An 18,705-nucleotide genomic window follows, 5' to 3' on the forward strand; every position below is an offset into this window, starting at 1 on the left:
AAGCTGTGGATTCTATCAAACAGCGGCTACAACTCAAGACAAGGGAGAGAGAAAAACCGAGAGGGTTGAGCCGGCTTCCTGCCTGTGTAGTAGATTGCTAGTTGGAAAACGACTGAAGAGTACGTAGTACCCCTGGACGAAATCGATGCAATGAGCTCTCACCTGACTAAGAAGTTTCCATTGACCACGCTGAATGATCCGAATCGACTCGCTGCTTGCTCACGGTTAGATCAACGACAGCTGTGGGAGGCATCTAACACGACACCGTGAGTCTATCGAATTAGTGCGGCATCATTCCATACAACTGCTCATCATGAGCTGATTCATCTTCATCACTATCATCCGCCTCAGAGACCATAACCTCCGGTGGCTGCAACTCCGACGGGAGATATTCACCCGTCCAAAAACGCTCACGAACTTTGCAGACACGTGTAAAAATCAGACGATGGCACATGAATGTTAATACCCATGTCGTAGTATCTGCCTCCATCTATCTGAGAGGGAGATCCGCCTGAACTCGGCTGTTGGCCGCATGGTCGCGACAGTTCTTACTAGTGACCTGAGTTTTCCCATATCTATCTCGTCCTTATATCCATCTGTTGCTGAGATGATGAGACTGATCCGCAAATGGCAAATGTCAGCGTTGTCCATCGATCTGTCCAGAGTACCTATTGTGATAACGATCAGGACATGAACGCTACCGAGTTCACTGACATAGATCTCCGGTCTATTATAGAGTCGTCACTCAGACGGGAGTCTCTAGGACCATCTCGAGAGTCTCTGCAAGGTGTGAGCTGCGTTGAAGTCCATGCCTCACGGAGCGATTCAACTATAACATCCCTTGACCGTGCTGGGCGTATGCAAATTCGGACGCAAGCAGCGCGACGGTGATAGGAAATGTTAGCGATGGTGACGTAGTAGAACGATACGATAATGATTCACGTTTAATAATGTCAGTGACGGTTTGAGTGAGTGACAGTACTTATGATAACAACTAGAGCGAGGAAAATAGTGACGATCAAAAATCACTCTCGCTGCTAGAGGAAGACGGTGGGGCGATGAGCTTGAACCGCTTGGCCGCACGCTCGGAAACAACAATAGTCTGGGACAATGGGACTAAGCAGGCTTCTGTAGCGGTCTTCCAGACCCACCTGCGACTGTGTGTCGTGCTCTGGGTGCTGCCGTTTACTCGTCGCTTGACTCCACAGACACGCCGAAGGCTGAAAGGAGACCACACAGTCCTCCCCCACTTCTCTCGTAATATACCCCGCAAGCCTGCATCATCCGCGTAACGTATTTGGCAGCTTCCTCAGATTGAGTCATCCCGGTGAATTGGTCCATAGCAGTGGTAGCCGCCGGGTTCTGGATGGCCACGCCTGGAAGAGGACCATGCTGATGATGATCGAATGAAGGCGACCGTACCAGGATCTATGCGTAGCCTGTTGTGAATGGCCTCCCTCTCCCATAGAGTGATCTGTGTCACCACATTGGCTGGTATTCCATCGATGAACTTCTCGCCTCGTGCAGCACCAGTGTTGGCTGTAGCTGAGGGGAAGCACTGCAGGCTCCCATCAGCAGCTAAGTCTTACCAGCTGAGGACCGGCCACCTTGCGAACCCATGTGAGCGGCTCGAGGGTCCACATGACTCTTGAGATAGGAAATGATGTACTCAGAAGTGACACCTCTACAAGGCAGAATCTCGGCGAGAGCAGCAACATGTCCTTACCTCTGAGCTGCCGACTGAACGGAACTCTGCGTCAAAGTACCCAGGACGCAGCCAAAGTCGTTAGGGTCATACTCCCTACCATCACCAAGCTGTCGCTGTAGCTGTACGAATGTACCGAGGAGACGCAGATCCAAACTCGACCTATGAAGGCAGCTGACCCTCACAAGCACAGTAGATGCGGCTCACGTCGTATATGCAGTAACCGCAAAGTTACTATCCACGAAGAGCCTGCAAGACTTGTTGGTGATAGCGGTGGTATCATCAACACTCATCATCATCTTCGACCGACTAGCTTGCATGACGTACACCAAACTGGATACAACCATCCTGGAGTCCGAGCTCACCAAAGGCAACTCGTACTTCACGGATTCACCTGAATAGGAAGGGAGAGCACATCCTCTTCAACGATGGGAGAACTGGAAGGCAGTTCAGCCGTACCGTATTGCCTCTGCAAGGCGGCTACTTTCCTAAGCTCATCATCATAGGTAGCAGGGACCACGATCCCAAGGTCGGCTAGGGTCTCGAGGAGAGTCGTTACGGCCCCCTTGGCTCCAGGAGTCGCCATACCTGTTGTTGCGGTTCATGAGCTCAACATCGGCAAGGCCCACATTGAGGATTGACACGGATGCGAGTGCCGGGGAGCAGTCGCTCTGGTTCATGCTTGATGGACCTAGTGAGGGCCACCACCATCCTTATTGGAGCTAACAGTGACTGTATTCCATGTTGCCGTTCGATCATATCAAAGGCTCTTCGGACGAGCTCCCAATACCTTCATAGTAGAGACTCATCGAATGACACAGCTCAACGCGACCTACTGGCTCGTCCGTGAGGCCAATACGAACTGGAAGAGCTGCCCCGTAGATGTGCTGGTACTGCTCATACCAACGATCCCGGACAGACCTGAAACCAGTCTATGGACAGCTAGTCCTGAGTCGACTCACCTTGTCGGGCTCCTTCCGGCCGAAGTGACGCGTCCCCCACAGCCGCGGTCATCCCATCAACCATCGCCTCCAAAACATACTCCCACCGTAGGGCAGCGTACTCGTCCAATCTGTTCATACCGGCATCTCGTGGAGCTCCACCGTTGGCTGAAGCATAGCATCCACGAACAGCGTTCTAAGATCGGCTCGCTTACTGAGCACTCCGTCGACCTTGGATACGTCAACCTTGGCCTCCTCTAGGATCTCCCACGGTGGTGACTGGTGGTCATCACTCGTATTCTGAATGCTCCCAGTAGCTGATCGTTCCTGAATTCATACCGTACCTTGAGGAAAACCTCGTGGAGCCGCTGTCGAAAATTGGAGCTCATTCGTAAGTGCTGGCCCTTGGGGTCCATCAGCAAGATATGCCTGATAGCACTGCACTCAGAGACCAGCCATCGAAATCAGAGTTACTCACAGCTTGGTGAGCTGAGACAAGGCGGCGCGGTACTTTGAGTGGTCGGAGTCATGCAAGGAGGATATCCAATGGCGTATAACGCCTTGTTGGATTGGACGATGTACTAGTATGAGACGGTTGATGAAGACCTGAATAGTGAATGCAGTTCTGGAGCAGCTGAAGAGGAGCTTCCTCACTAACAAAAGTAGTCCATATTCGAATTCGGGTAGATGTGTTCAGAAACCAACAAGAATTTCCCAAAATTTCCTCACTATTTTCATACAGGTGACCGCGTGCATATTTTCCCATGGAGAAAATGAGAGCCAGCCGACCTTGCCGATGCCGTTGAGTCTGCTATACACATATGCTACAACCGCAGGATCCTTGTAGAGCTCTTCGAACAGAGCACCCAACTGATGGGAGTTGCTACCAGGCACAACAGGTGCACCTAAAAAGAGTAGTACGCACGATGAAAGTGCCGAGGAACACTAGCTTGCCTGGAGGGCGTTGGTAAAGGGTAGCTAAGTGGATAAGATACCCGAAGAGATCGTTGCCGAAGGTCGAGCCGGACTTAGCAGACCCCGACCCCGACGGCGATGGCATCAATACTGAACAGTCCAGTAATGATGGTAGACTCGACACAAGGCTAAAGATGACTGACTAGAAACAGCATATGTCATTTGAACTTAACAGCCACTCGATGTGCTTCTTCGACGGCTTCTTTGATGTACCTGACCTCGACGATTTGGCCATGGAGTGGTATGCTGTACCACCGGCAGGTGGCGTGCCACTCTGGAGGCGTTCGGGTCATCCACGACTCCATCGCATCCTTCTCAGCTAGCAGCACCTGCATCACCGCTGCAGTCCACTGACACAGTGCTAACTGCTATACCTTCAGAACTCTATCTCGTTTTTCGGCCTGTTGTGGGGAGATCCCCGAGGCCCAAAAGTGCGAGAGCAACTCTCGCACTCGTTCGAGGAGTTGGTCTAACTCGACGTTCACTGTGCTGTCAGCCATACGCCGATACCTTTCAGGAACTAGTCTCGATGGCACACATACAGAGGAAATGCTTACAGCTTGCTGCCAGGGTTAGTTCGCACATTGATGGCACCATGGTCAACCCGTGATTGACCTCCGGCAGTCATCACATCGTTCTCCCAGATGCGGACGCCGGGCACGACTAGACCTGAACTCAGTAGGCATCTATAGAGTATGAACACCCGATGTGCACCGACCGGGACCACTGACAGATCCACCAGGCCCAACGAGATGGACCAACTCCTTGGACAACTCGATAGTCTCTTGGTCGACCTTGGTGAGGACCTCATGACTCGACAGCACAGGCGGGCAGCCCTCCTTAGACAGAGCCTGAGCCCAGGCTTCGCACCTAGAGATGCATCACCATCTCATGCAGTGTTGAGAATATATGTTCGCTCTCCTCAGCTGAGTTCACTAGTGATGAAAGTTATAAGAATTCGAGTAGAAGTGTACGAAAACCAACGAGAATTTCCCTAAGTTTCCTCACAACTTTCAAACTCTCACCAACACATGTAGTTGACCATGTGAATATTTCCCCACTCGATTTGCTACAGCCAAGCCTATCAGGGAGTATACTCCCAGCTTACGCTTCATCAGAAACCTCCATTTTGGCCTCCTTGGGAGAACCCGGAGGAGATCCATTGGTAGCATACCGTGCCATGAGCCTACGGTGGATAGCAATGACCAACACGAAGAAAAAACAAACGTCATGTACTTGTTTATAGCCATCGATCGAGTATCATGATCGTGATCCTCCTGACGCAAATCCGGCAGTTCTGTGCTTTCCGAGGAATCCAAGGCCAGTTTGCGTCGCTTCGCCACCGACTCCACATCAAACGATGATTTTGGCTCGGACCTTAGCACTGTTCCTGGTTTAAGAGTAATGGATAAAATAGTGCCGAACGAACCGTACCAGTAACACGAGCACTCTGACTGTTAAAGCGATGAAGTAAACTCTGGAAGGTATCTAACGGGGATCGGCCTACTTCTCGAAGACCGGGAAGATCTAACTCACCATTGCTAGCAAAGGCATCACCAGGTAGCGGTTGCATCTCAACACTGTGCTCGGCGTGACCCGTGCTCATCTCGGCTTGAGTGAGATCCACCTGTGAAGACCCGATCATGAACATGAGAGCAATCACCTGACCGACCTCTGGGTTCACCATTGACTCCGCTGTCCACACATCAGGGCCGATTTCATCAGCGGCTGAACATAAAACCTCGGAACTAGGCGGAGCGAAGCGCCTACTTTTCTCCATGGCATCAAACAAAGGGTCATTGGGTATGTTCTTGGGCTTCTCCTTCCCTTGTGAGTTGTAGTAGTAACCCGACTGGAAGTACTTAGTCCAGAACTCCTTCTCACTTAGACTAGTCGGCACCAGGCGCTCATATGCGGCGCGGACCTTCGGATTTTGCTCGAATACTTCTCGTTGCTGCCCAAGGAGTGAACCTCACAAGCGTTCATAACGATGATCGTCCCACCGTCTCTGGCGTGATGTTGAAAACGCCCTTATCGCCCTGCTGAGGGTTCGCTATCTGGGATGGCAAGTTGATCGGTATAGGCAGGCTCGAGTGAACTCCCTGATCTACAAAGACAAGAATAAGGAAGGAACAAACGTTTTCGCTCGAGTTAAAACGATGACCAGGACTTCAACCCGCATCGAACCATGATGCTAAGCGTGGTGAATTCCTACCATCCCTTCTCATAGCCTGTTTATGTAGGTGTAGCTCCAGCCTGTAGCGGTCCCAGAACTCCTCAGCCGTCAAGCATTTCGAACGTGTAACCAGGCGCTCATACCTAGCAGTGGAGATAGAGTTCATGCTCCTGACCTTTGTGATCATACCGATCCTTCATTTCCCTATTGCTCGCTAGGAACTCGGCCCTGTCCTTAGCCGCCTGCTGTAAGGCTCGTTGTCGCCTCGCTTGCCTCTCTTCTGCAGCATCTCCAGCGTAACTGAATACCACACCCGATCGAAATCAACTCACATGCGACTGTAGCTACCTCTTGAGCAAGTCCAGAATAGTGTGCTGGTCCTCCCACGCTTGTGTTTGCGAGGTGAACTCAATGACCCGCTCCCGAGAGTCTTCACTCGCATGCTCCCTGTCGAACCCTCTAGCCAAGCTCTATTCCCATATCCACACTCACCGGTATGTTAGTTTGATCAAAGCCCTGTTGGACTTCACGGGGTTGTGCTTGTTGGCTACAAACCCAGCCACCAGATTCAGCATGACTATCATCGGCTCCGTCTGAGTATTGTTGCTCGACGGGTTGAAAACTGACCAAGTAGATCCAACGATTAGCAACGTCCCCCTTACCTAGACGTTGGGTCGTAAAGTAGAGGTCCCATAACTGTTTCTTGAACCTCACAGGAGACCTGGCAAGCACTCGTTCAGCAGTGGGCATCTCTCCCCCGACAGGCGCCATTCCATCGAGTGACGAAGGTGAGGCTGGCGGCGGCGTTGACATGATCAAAAGCCCATTCGAGGGCACAAAGGCAAGCTAATATAACCGTGTGCTCTCGCTCGTCCAGTTCAACTCGAGGAAAAAGTAGCATGAAATCATCCAAGTATTATAGTAAATCTAACACAGCGTTGATACGCAGAGCGCTATGTTAATTACGTTTAGAAATATTTCGATATCAACCAGGAAAATCTTGGCCCAATCCGAAGCCATTGGTAAGAGGCAGAGCAGTGGTAGCCTTCTGCACCTGTGGGCTGATCCGTTCAGCCATAAGAGCCCGCAAGCGACTGTTGGGATCTCGAGAAAGTTCTTCCACAAGGCCGTCCTCCACCACAGAGCCTCCCCTTACCAACACGATCGCCCTCTCACACATGCGAACTACACTCGGACGATGGCATGTTAGGATCACCTTGAGGAGAAGCAACTCCCGATGGTCACAGAGCACTGCTACTGACAGTCCCACAAGCCTCGAAGATCTCCTTCATGACCCTCTTCTGAGTAACCTCATCAAGAGCACTCGTAGCCTCGTCTAGGATTGCCAGTCTTGGACGAGTCAGAATTACTCGCGCCAACTAGGGAGGCAGGAGTAGGATCATCCAGCAGCGTATCGAGTCGTACCTCGACACGCTGGCGCTCCCCGCCGCTAAGCTCAGCCAGTTTACCATCCAGACCCAGGGACTTCACCCCTAGGGTATACTGCAGCTGTGCTCGGGCCAAGGCATCCAACAACTCGGCATCAGAGGCCATCGGGGTCATACCATAACTGAGCCACATCACCTCCCACCCCACACAGCGTTTGGCTGAATCCCACTTCAATGCTTCTCGTATGGAGGCTCTCTCCGTGAGAGGACTCTCCTGCATAACACAGCCCAACAGGCCAGTACTCCTCAGCGCTTGGGGGTTCAGTGAGCTCAAAGGCTTACCCGATAAAAAAACCTAGAGCCAGCACCATGACGGCCATACATCGCCACATGGTCCTCCCCTTACTTGGCCCTTGTCTGGCTTGATCGCCTGTAACAACACCTCCACCAGAGTAGTCTTACCAGTGCCACTCTCCCCCACTATGGCAACCCTTTGCCCAGGGGGTACACAAAAACTGATGTCACATAAGCCTGGCGAATTCGCCGAGTTTCCTCGTTGACCTGAACTCAGCTCATCAATTCTCACGAACATGCCAGCCAACCGCACCATTAGAGCCAGCAGCCTGCTCGTATGCAAAGCTAACGTTGCGCACATCCACTTCAAGACCTGCCAACTCGAGAGAGCTACTCGGGAGTTTGCCGTTGGGAACGCCTTCAGTCGGGGTATCCAGAGCCTTCACTATTCGACCTGACCCCAAAGGAGCATGATGGTGTGAATCTCGCCCGCCCTGCACGCTCACAAGCATCATCAGCAGCCGAGGCCACAGCATCGGCAGTGTCAAGGAGGGTGTCAATACTGCCAGACACCGAGGCCCAAGTACCTATACAAGCAACAGTGCCTCTCTCTGAATGGGAACTTGATATCACCTGCTTCCCCACCAACTGATTGGCCCAATGCTGCGGTCATGACAGAGCCGACGATGCCAGCGTCATCTCCAGAGCCGCTGCCCGTTACTAATGCTATTGCTGCCACCTCTGATACGTGAGCACACGACGTTAGTAGCTGTACCATGGGGAGGTGCATGAGAGCCTGTCGAGAGGCATCATACCTACAATAAGAGGTAGCTCAATAGGTCCTCCCTCAAGTAGTACTCATTCCGTCTCTCCATCATCCTTATAGTAGCCTGGAACTGTCTAGCCTCCAACTCCTGCCGACCGAAGGCTCGAACTTGCAGAATGCTTTCCGGGGAGTACAGATGTCGCCACAACCTATGCACCTCTCACTGGACGAGCCCACCACCCAACGACAGTGCTGAAGTATATGTTTGGTCCTCTCAACTGACTTAGAGCAGAAGTGCACAGAAACCAACAAAGACTATTGAAATTCGCTCTCAATTTCCTCGCTATAGTTGAGCACATGCGTATATTCCAATACCACCCAATGGAAAGCCGCCTACCTTAGCATAACAGGACCGCCTCTCGGGTCCACCACAGAGGTGTCCATCAAACGCCAGTAAATGAGATACTCCATAACTCGACGCTTGAAAAATACAGAACCGAAAATGAACAGTACCAAGCCTAGGAACCTGAGCGTCAGAGAAGTCTCACTAAGGACCATCACAACAGAGCTTATCACCTCCTTCTAGAGTTCCCCGACTTGCGATAGATTTGCCACAGCGTCGTGCTAGCCCCACTGAAACGTGTAGTAACCTTACTAGGCAACCCTAGTAACAGCCGGCACACAGTGCCACAGCTCCCGATCGTACGACGCAGAAGGTCCAAGTCCGTTGAGACGACCTAGGGGCATCCTAGAACCAACGAATGGCACGAGCTCACCTGCTTATAGTCCATGAGTAAGGCTCTTGTATAGAGCTCCCCTTTGAGGCTGGTTATGGCCTCATGCTGAGTGGCATCCAGTACCACCTCCCCCGCAGCACACAGGAATATCTGTGTTAACTCCAGCCTAAACTCGTCCATGCCTCCTCCACCTCTACTACAAGCACTATACTACCTAGCCAGCTCCATAAACATCAATAAGATAGGCCTCAAACTGCGGTCCTGAGGGCTCATCGCCACCTCCATAATTTTACCCCTATGAGAGACACTCTCAGCCGCCAGCCATCCGCACACTGCCGACATCGCCGTGGAAAGTGTCATGCCTAACAAGGCAGCCCATAAGCAACAACATCGTCGATAGCAACACCCACCAAGCAGGACGGTTGGGGAGCTGACCAACAGATGCACGACCAAGCGTGATGCAGTAGCACACTGGCACAACGCGGCTAGATGCAGCTTATGCCCCAGGGCATCCACTAGGGAACGCTTTGCGAAACCAACAAGCTCTCCACGAGTGCAGTAGAAGTACAAATCCTTGGCTGCAGACCGATGCTTATGGTCTGCCTCTAGAGCCTTCAAGACCTAATGCAAGCAACAGTGACTACCACCACAGGCGTGGACTAAGCGAATGAGCTGTGGACAATGTCATCTAACCATGCACTGGTCGCCCCTCCCCATACTACTCTTGCCAAGGTCCTATTCACTGCTACTTTGAGAATGGATATAACCTCAGGGTCATCAGTGGAGCACCTGGAAAGAACCACTGACTTCAACCCAGTATACTCCATGAGGCCACATACGTGATGACCTCTGTTCGTCGCTTTCTACTACCTCGCAAGACCGAGCAGTGCCGTGAGCAGCGTATCGGGGTCTTTCGCATCCTCCATTGCTTGGGCCAGCGCTACTCTGCGACGCATAACTTCCGCAGCTAGCCACTAAGAGAGCATCAATGCAGTCGTCACTATAGACTACTAAGGGAGGGCCGTCACGTGTGAGTTGAGAGCTCCCTCCGTAGAAGTGATGACAGTAGGGTGATCGCCATGGATGCCGACCTTTCCCACTTCGCCACTACCTCCTTCTCATCGTCAGTGAGCACCCTTAAGTAGTCCATCCGCTTCTTGAGCATGTATGCCAAAGCCACCAGAGGCACCACTCGACGATACACGGTATCCCATCTCCCTTTAAAGCCTGTGCTCGTCCATCTTGATGAGACCATGGACAACAAAACGATTCGATGGGGCGTTTATGACCACTACGAAATCCAACACTCAGCAAATGTGAAAATTATATACATTTTAACAGGAGCCCTTCATTCACGTTTTTGCGTTTCCTCGACATATTTTCGAGGTCTACCGCCCCCCCCCCCAGTAAATCATCATTCTCGTCACTATAAAGCTGAACCTTCAGCAGCGTCGGAACCAGCGCCAAGTATCCCAAGTCAAATCTACAAAGGCGAGACACGACCAAGACACTACTAGGAAACGTGCTGAATCTCAGCAAGTTCGCTGCCCATTTTGATTATTACGATATCATCAGGGCCGAGCTGCGTGCTCGTCGAGGAGAACGTGGGAACTTTGAAGTAACTATAGTAGTAGCAATACCAAGTCGTGGAGGTGAAGGTAAACAGTGAAGATATTCCTGAATCAATTGAGCGTTATAGATGTTGTACAAGTAGCACGGCACGAGTGAGTAGCGCAGCGCCTACATCCGTACTACCAAAACGGGCTGTCCCTTGAGCCTGGTCATTGCAGGCCATGCATTACAACGAGTTGATCTATTATGCTAAACAGAGTGTAGCAAGGATTGGCAACGACTGGGGCGTAGGCAGTCACCAAGGGGAATCCCCTCGTTGCCGAGACGACGAGGCGGCGATGACTACTTCCCAGTAGAACTCCAACCAGGCGAGACAGAAACATCGGCAAAGCTCTGCAAGGAGGTACATGGAGCGATGACAAAGATGGTGATTATGTAACGATTGGATCCATGAGATTAACCATGGAGCAATGGTTTACTCAGTAAGTCAGCGCGTAGTGGCCTCCGATGACGTATTCGAGAGCCTTGCATCTATTCGGGATATCTTGGAGTACGAGAGCCTTCACATTACTACCATTGATTACTGCCTTGTCGTGTACCTCGGGAGGTGAATAAGACTCTTATTGCTAGAGATGATGTAAAGCAACTCTCTGTTATCTTGACTTGGAGTAGAGTATCATGCATAATGATGTGACGGAGAAGGATGGTAGTACGACCGGTTCAAGACTTCTTCTCTTCTTGTGCACTCGTGACCTGGATCAGCCGACACGATCACTGGTCTTAAACGCCCTAGCAATGTGTTTTGGAACTTCTACAGACCCTGGACCCATGTAAGCTAAGCGGGTCGAACGTCAACAGAAATCGGGTCGAACGTCAACAAACGCTAAGAGTGTTGTGTTTTAATAGTATAGAATGCGGGCCTCCGGCCCGCCATTGTAAGTTAAAGCTTGTTCCCTATAACGCAAAGCTGGGACTCCCAGGCTGGAAGTTATTTCAATGAAGCCGTGCAAAAATGCAGGAGAAATGTCGCTACCGAGGATCGAACCAGCATAGTAGGTCAGCCACCACCACAAGGGGTTTACCATCAACAGGCATTCGACCGATTTGCCAGCTCGAAGCATACCAGAGTTATGCGGGCCTCAATTACTCCAGGCATACGTCCTTGAAAGGGAGTCATTGGAACGCCTAATGGTCGATTTGCCATTTCCCTGCACTTGCAAGAACGTTTCGCGTTACATGTATCATACATGATGTATGCGAAGCAGCAACAACAACATCAGCTAGAGCAACAACAATGGCAATAACAACAACAATAACAATAGCAACATCAATAGCAATAGCAATAGCAATAGCAACAACAACGACAGTGAACAACAACAGCGTACATCAACAGCAACAACAATAGCAACAACAACAGCTACAAAACATCAAGAGCCATACTGCCCCAGCTATAATGATCCAAGGGATCTCCCGTGAGTGTCGTGTAAAATTGTCTTCGGCCCGTTCTCATGTCAGAGTTGTGGTGGAGGTCGGCAGTGTGCGCCCGTTCATCCGTGGCACGGCCCGTGCCGCACGGATCACGCGTCACGTGTTCACGAGCACTCATGTGATGTGTGTATGGGTAGTGACTGCGTTATTACATCTGTATGGGTCGAGTTTGTTACGTATGTGTTATCATCATGTGTGTTTGTGTCGTTATTTGTATGGGTCGAATCCTTGCTATCATACTCGCGCAAGGAGCGAAAGAGGTGCGCAGTATCGTGTGACTATGAACTACGTACTTATAAGCGGCATCACAAAGACAGACAGACAGCTAGGCGGACTCTCTCGTTACAAGCACTTACAACTTCATCTCAGGATGGGATAACTGGATAATAGATAATTGGAGTGGCTTTGGCGCGGTGGAAGGCAGTGAAATAAATAGCTATAAGCGGCGTCACAAGGGACAGACAGCTACGCAGGCTCTCTCATTGTGCGTATCAACGGGTTAATTGAGAAATCGTAGCGTGTTATGAACCAGGAGGTGATTAGAACGACATTACCGCGATGGATGGTAGTGAAACAAATAGCTATAAGCGGTGTCACAAGGGACAGAACGCTACGCAGGCTCTCTCATTGTACGTATCAACGAGTTCATCAAGAAATCGTAGCGTGTTAGGAGCCAGAGGGTGATTAGAATGACATAGCGCGATAGATGGTAGTGGAACAAATAGCTATAAGCGGCGTCACAAGGGACAAACAGCTGCACAGGTCCAAAATTTGGACCTGCCAATTGAGCCGCGATTTGGAGTCACTCCAAAATTTGGAGTCCAAATCGCGGCTCAATTGTCAAGCGATACAGTGCGCGATCTACATTTTGTGGTAACAGCTTCGTGAAAGAAATGAACGTGCTATGAAAATCTTTATATGTTCATATATATCAGATAGAGCTGAGATTTCTATCGTAAGGGGATTTATATCAATCTGAACACTACACGTATGCTGATGGGTCGATACTCGGTGGCATCGAGTCTGTGCTTCCGCAGGTCAGTTGACCCGAATTAGCAACATGGCGGGACTGGATTCCCCCGACTAGTATGGGACTTGCAAATAGTAAAAAGGATATTAGCAACGGAGACGGGTACCGGCGATTCGCCTCTGATGACAGCTGAAGCAATACCATTTTTTTTCAGTCCCCACTGCCGTGATGTGACGACTCCTCAAACCAGATACGGCAGCGTATGTCTCTATGCAAGGGATATGCCACCACCCTATGTCGCACTTGGGGTTGCTGCACTCCAACATATCCACGGAGCTGGAATATCCCTGTCTACAGCCGCAGTATCTCATCCCATCAGTAGAGTAGTATGATGGCCATCGCACTTCCGAGTAAGGCACAGCTACCGATAGCTTATCCCCACTCGATGTGTCGGCTTCTGTGGCTTCACGCTCTTCTTTTCTGGCTTTTCTTCGTGGCTCGTTCAAGCCGTATCGCGCCCTTTTTGGTAGGGACTCGTCGCCGAACCTCCCCTGGCCATCTCGCCTCCTTTTGGCTCTCGTGAAAAAGCAGCGAGCTGTGCTCCAGGCCCGCGCAGCTTCCTCTGTGGAATCTTGACCCAATACATAACCGAGGCATAGGGTATGGCAGCAAACGACATCACGCAGCCAAACTGAGCAGGTACAACTCGGTCCCCTGGGTGGAGGTTCATTTGGATCAGCTGACTCAGTGTAAGTAACGATACAGTATCGCCTCTTCAGGGTATGAGCTTGTGCCATCGTATCGAAGGTACCCAAGTACATCTTCCTGGCATGTTCTCCAATGGAATCACGGATGAAGTCTCTCAGGGGGACGCCATTCGTAATCGGATCACTCGCCACGGTTAGGAAGAGCCATTCATGAGAGAAGGGGTGATTCTCCGACGTATACCAAGAGCGAGGTATTTGACAGTAGCTCTCATGTAGGAAGTGGTCCACTGCTCTCTGCCGAGCCGCGGGTTTCGCCTGGCCTCTCACCGCTCCTCGGCCATACTGTGATATTGCAGCCCAGTCACCCCCACTCTTGAGAAAAGTTACGAATTCATGAAGGGATAAGCGACACCTTGCAGGTAGGAAGTGCTTCTTGAGCTCCTTATTGTAGCGTTCCACGCAGTTGTTAGTGCGTGCACCGCAAATTTCGCTACTATAACTCCCCCACCAACTGCGCCAAGCTGAAACATCGAGGTAACCAGCGAAGTCGGTCAAGAAAGCCTGGATGGCATCCCGATCACTGGCCTGCAAGTGCTGAGTACGATCTGAATAGGGATAGAAATCACTCGCCTAGGATGGAGTCCATCCGATGGACTACGAATGGTACGTGCGGAATCTAAGTATTATCCAATATTTTATGATGATAAAGGCACGAAAGTTCATTCATCGTCTACTCAAATTATGTGCCCACCTGATGTCCAATGCTTCATGAATGCATCTCGCAAGTTTAGCCACTCTGCTCTCGTCGGTGCACTCCCCATCAAACGTAAGTCACTCTTCAGCTCACTCCACAAAGCTCTCCCAAGCCGTGCTTTTCCCTTAGATTCTTTGGCCTTCTTGATTACATGGAAGAAACAGCTGATACATCGAGGTTGCTCCCCAGCAATGGTGTACTGCGTCATGACAGCCGAATGTATGGCGTCGCTACCATCCATGACTACTTCGTGAGGAACCGCATTATGGAAGTTTAGAGCATCGACGGCGGCATTCAGCTGTTTAAGGCCATGCGCGACGCACTCCGTGGATTCCTTCGTCATCACAATCAGTGCGATTGGTTGCGCAGTGGAAGTTCGTGGCACCGAGCATACAGTACCAAGTACCAGATCTGCGTGAGTCAGATTGAATGTGGCATCAATACCAAGCGTCTGCAAATCTCTCATATTTCTCAGCATCCTGGGTGACGTTACAACAGCCGAGAAAGCTCGTACGGATCGCCTTGATGAATTACGTTGAGCTGGCTGAGGCGAGCACAAGATTTCACCGACAACCAGGCATCGGTCAGCACTCCTCGCTCTGACCAGATCTTCTTCAGAATGGGTACCTATTGAGGTAAGTTTGTTACTCTCAAACTGAAATTGCGGAAACATTTTCTAGTCAACTTGTACGTTTCAAGCCGGAGCAGATTTTTCACGAACCTAGAATCTCAGTTCTGCTGATTTTTCATTGAATATTGAATTGCCTTAGACAGTCTGCCTACCCTCTCGAAATTCGATAATTCAGGCGGTTATCGCAATCTGAAATCAGCGCATGAATTGTTCTTTTCGGACTAATCTAAGGGAATCCTCATAGAGCTGTTCTGCGTTTGACTGATCTAGAATTGCTGTATAGCAGTTGGATTTTTTAGGAACCACTACCTGCTTCGACAGCATCAATGCTACGTATGATGTCTGCAACTCGTCCCTCGAGCTCTGCTGCGTCACAAGCCAACTCACGCAGCTCTCTCGTGAATGCTTCCACACTCAACCCGCACTCTCTCGATTTTTTTATTGAGCGCAGTGCAGACCTCACAGCCTCGAAGTTGTCGAGTCCCTTCTGCGTGATGAACTCTATGGAAGTGGTAGAGTATTGTCCATCAATACACTTCTGGCGAGACTTCGTCTTCAACTGTGCTGTAGGTATGCATGGCTGTTCAGCGAGCCAAATTTGCCAGTCATCGAGAATATCTGGAGGGATCCTCGCACTTCTGCAATCTTCAGTGCCCGGAAAATGTGAGTGCTCTCTCCAGTCCTCATTGGTGGCCGTAACTCCTCGCAGTGGATACATATGACATAAGGGTCCATTTTGCCGAACCTTGATCCTCCTCAGATGACAGGTGAAGGCAGGCCAGAGCCGCCAATCTGGCTTGGCACCCTTCGATGCTTCCCGTCCCTCGTTCCGAGATGACACCGTCCTACGACATTCCAAGTAGCAAGTCTTCCGCTTTGTCTTGAGCTCCTCGATACAGCCGTTGACCAATCGATAATGAGGTTTCGATTTCAGGTATTCCGAAACGACGTCGAAGATGTTCCCCTCGAAGACAGTGAATGGCTCATCGCCATACTCAGGCTCGGAAGCCGGAGGATCGTCGTCTCGAGGAGGCAACTCGAGAGGCTCATCAGAAGATTCCTCGTCCATATCGCTATCGTCGTCTGTAGAGAAAGAGTCCAGCGAGAAGTCCTCGTCTCGTAGGGAGTTATCTTCTTCGGCTGAGCTCGGTAGGTTATGGGGAGGCTCGACTTCAGAAGGACTGTGACATCTCTCAGGTTCGCCATGACCACAGTGTGAAGTAGGGGAAGTCCTAACTGTGTGAAAATATTCGGTAGAGGACTCGATGTTAGAGTTGATAGGCGTCACAGGACTAGCTTCTTTGGCGACGTCGGTTAGTAGCTCCATGACTTGCTCGTCGGTTGCCCGAGCATGTGTCAAGTTGAGCCTCTCATCCAATATATCGTAGAACTTGACCTGAATGTTGACCGGCAATGCGTCGATCTTCTGCTCTAGATTCGGCCGCTGCGCGCAGAAGAAGACAGGGTTGATGGGGTCACCTGAGAGAGGTGTATCGTGTGCAGATAGATCGCTCATTTATCCAGAGTTTACCTGAGACTGAAGTCCTTCTTTTGGTGGTAAAGTGTTGCATGACCATGGACTTGGACTTCAGCGATCGCAACTCGCTCGCAAGATCTTGCATAGTACCAGCTACCTGCCTCAAAGTCTGACTGAGTGAGCCTAGGGTGTCAGTCTGTTGTGCTGCTGCAGCTGCAGCTGCGACATTTTCTGCAGATGCCTCGGAGACTGTTGACTTCAGCCAGTCCTTCTCGCTACACTCAGCGTCAAAGGCTAACGCCGCCGAACTCATGGAGAAGATTGGATGTAGGAGGCTTGCATCATGACTCATGATTCATGAGTACGGCGGAGTGGGAAGATCCTGACATTCTGGCGATTACCCGTGCGACTGAGCACGGTGTAGACGACCCCTTGAAGCCAGGGAGATTGCCAGAAGTCTTGGATGTCCCCATCAACCCTGCCATTCCTATTCGGTAGAAGAACCCATAAACCTGGCAAGTTGGTGCCTATGAGTTTATGGGCTGTCACAGCGTAGCATGGCACTAAAGGGATTTGCCGTCTCTCGAAGCGAACAGAGCCATCGTAGTTGCGAATGGTTAGCTTCTCACGCGCTACATGCAGAGACTCTCCCACCCCATCAAATTTCACCACCACGACAGGTTCACCGTTCACATCTCGATAGATTCGCACCACTCTCCCCATCATGCCGTTATAAAACTTCGCTTTGCCGGTACGGCTTGCACTGTTCACAGTAGCCATAACTCTACAGTTGACCTTCAGGTAGACCCGTTCTTTGAACCCAAGCCTGGAGACCGACTTCAGGAAGTCCTTCGACACAGCGGATGGAGGGGACGACGAGTTTCTCGAGCCTTCGGCATCGATGGCGACAAGCTCGTGGACTTCTCCCTCGAGCTGTGCAAGATATTGCTCGTTGTAGCGGTCCACTTCGGCATTGGTGAAGCACACAACGGTATGTTCGTATCTGATAAGAGTGATCAAGCAACTTCAGAGCCTGAGCCTGATGAGAAATATCATATTTATCATGCGTCCATCAATATGAGCTGACTGTGGAACAAATTTGGTCTACCTTGGCGGCTGTTTCCCAGCATCCCTATCCCGTATTGATTGTAACACCTCCATGGCTTCGTGGGAGAATTGGGGTAATCCTGGCCGCATTCTTGGAGCTGCTCGTATCTCTCTCAGAAGTCCCAGGTATCCCTGATCTCCGCCTCTGTGAACGTTATGCAAGAAGTACACAGTGGGGGACATTGATTTCCACGAAGCAGCTTGCCAGAACTCTCTGGTGGGATAGACTTCAGAAGGGTATTCAGCTGAATTCGAGGTGAGTTCTACCCTCCCGGTTTGGCAAGGATCCCCGATCATCAGCACGGCGGCGTCCCCGAAGGGATTATCGAGCTTATCCGTCATTCTCTCCAGTCTCGGCCGCCTTAGCTCCGCAACTGCACCCGCCATGGCATCCATGATCGTATCGTGCAGAGCTCCCACTTCATCAAGTATGATGACCAGCTTGCGGGACCTCGTTATTTCGGAACCGTGATCCCGTAAGTATCGGATCATTCGCGCCATAGTTACTTGCGTACATCTCAGGTAACTATTGTCTGCCACCAACCCACTGTTGGAGAACGTCAACCCAAAGTAAGACATAATCGTGTTAGCCCCAACTCCCAAATTCCTTGCCGCCAACCCATACCAAGAAAGTGTTACGACCGTATGATCAGCTTCGAGGTTAGAGATGATAGCTCGTGTGAGGAATGATTTTCCCGTACCAGGAAAACCAGTGATATAGTGATATTGTTGCTGCTGGTGATATTCGCGCACTTGATCAGTTATGTGGTCGAACACGCGCTGTTGATCAGGGTCGAGGGAATATTCCATCAGAAGAGAGATGCAGAGTGAACGCTGAGAAGTGTATCAGCAATATGAACAACTATGGGACGGCTACGCAGCTTCTAACACTCTTCCACTACGGGGGCGGTTATTGGAATCACGGGAACTATTACGACTATGATGGGTATGGTGACAACAGCGACACTCTCTCATTATTGGTGTTGCTGTTGTCTTTGTTGTTGCTGTAGCTGTTGC

The 18,705-nt window shown here is 50.7% G+C and overlaps 5 protein-coding genes across 5 annotated transcripts in view; 1 reads left to right on the forward strand and 4 right to left on the reverse strand.

The window, feature by feature from the left end:
* Window positions 1-1,185: 1,185 nt before the first annotated feature.
* Window positions 1,186-3,706, reverse strand: Pmar_PMAR005254 (tfiih, polypeptide, putative; the record flags this gene model as incomplete). The annotated part of the gene is made up of 15 exons (XM_002786502.1): window positions 1,186-1,220; window positions 1,251-1,376; window positions 1,423-1,545; window positions 1,590-1,684; window positions 1,727-1,867; window positions 1,913-2,099; window positions 2,165-2,293; window positions 2,335-2,495; window positions 2,542-2,626; window positions 2,668-2,814; window positions 2,862-2,946; window positions 2,991-3,075; window positions 3,125-3,252; window positions 3,436-3,516; window positions 3,572-3,706. The coding sequence occupies 15 exons, from the start codon at window positions 3,704-3,706 to the stop codon at window positions 1,186-1,188; spliced, it is 1,743 nt and encodes a 580-aa protein (XP_002786548.1).
* A 73-nt stretch (window positions 3,707-3,779) lies between these two features.
* Pmar_PMAR005255 (conserved hypothetical protein) lies at window positions 3,780-6,645 on the reverse strand (the record flags this gene model as incomplete). The annotated part of the gene is made up of 17 exons (XM_002786503.1): window positions 6,460-6,645; window positions 6,290-6,419; window positions 6,146-6,244; window positions 5,987-6,097; window positions 5,837-5,940; window positions 5,625-5,728; window positions 5,392-5,575; window positions 5,285-5,349; window positions 5,158-5,248; window positions 5,056-5,109; window positions 4,858-5,011; window positions 4,730-4,807; window positions 4,340-4,491; window positions 4,179-4,290; window positions 3,996-4,131; window positions 3,877-3,950; window positions 3,780-3,834 (listed from the first exon to the last, which is right to left on the reverse strand). The coding sequence occupies exons 1-17, from the start codon at window positions 6,608-6,610 to the stop codon at window positions 3,780-3,782; spliced, it is 1,854 nt and encodes a 617-aa protein (XP_002786549.1). The 5' UTR covers window positions 6,611-6,645.
* Window positions 6,646-6,724: 79 nt separating this feature from the next.
* On the reverse strand, window positions 6,725-10,237 carry Pmar_PMAR005256 (conserved hypothetical protein; the record flags this gene model as incomplete). Its single annotated transcript, XM_002786504.1, has 17 exons — window positions 6,725-7,013; window positions 7,060-7,176; window positions 7,223-7,367; window positions 7,416-7,540; window positions 7,592-7,746; window positions 7,793-7,933; window positions 7,986-8,066; window positions 8,113-8,294; window positions 8,338-8,454; window positions 8,643-8,771; window positions 8,822-8,982; window positions 9,022-9,148; window positions 9,197-9,344; window positions 9,393-9,603; window positions 9,705-9,771; window positions 9,853-9,956; window positions 10,094-10,237. 17 exons carry the CDS (start codon window positions 10,235-10,237, stop codon window positions 6,783-6,785), a joined length of 2,385 nt encoding a protein of 794 aa, XP_002786550.1. The 3' UTR covers window positions 6,725-6,782.
* Window positions 10,238-15,399: 5,162 nt separating this feature from the next.
* Pmar_PMAR005257 (hypothetical protein) lies at window positions 15,400-16,894 on the reverse strand (the record flags this gene model as incomplete). Its single annotated transcript, XM_002786505.1, has 2 exons — window positions 15,400-16,583; window positions 16,636-16,894. 2 exons carry the CDS (start codon window positions 16,892-16,894, stop codon window positions 15,400-15,402), a joined length of 1,443 nt encoding a protein of 480 aa, XP_002786551.1.
* Window positions 16,895-17,740: 846 nt separating this feature from the next.
* The window catches only part of Pmar_PMAR005258 (conserved hypothetical protein), a gene marked incomplete at both ends in the record, with an annotated part of 1,549 nt that continues 584 nt past the window's right edge, over window positions 17,741-18,705 (forward strand). The window contains 2 exons of the mRNA XM_002786506.1: window positions 17,741-17,814; window positions 18,699-18,705. The exon at window positions 18,699-18,705 is cut by the window's right edge and continues 4 nt beyond it. Of these exons, the coding sequence (XP_002786552.1) occupies window positions 17,741-17,814; window positions 18,699-18,705 (81 nt within the window). The remainder of the gene's footprint in view (window positions 17,815-18,698) is intronic.

Source organism: Perkinsus marinus (assembly GCF_000006405.1).
Source record: "Perkinsus marinus ATCC 50983 genomic scaffold scf_1104296931384, whole genome shotgun sequence".
NCBI lineage: Eukaryota > Perkinsozoa > Perkinsida > Perkinsidae > Perkinsus > Perkinsus marinus.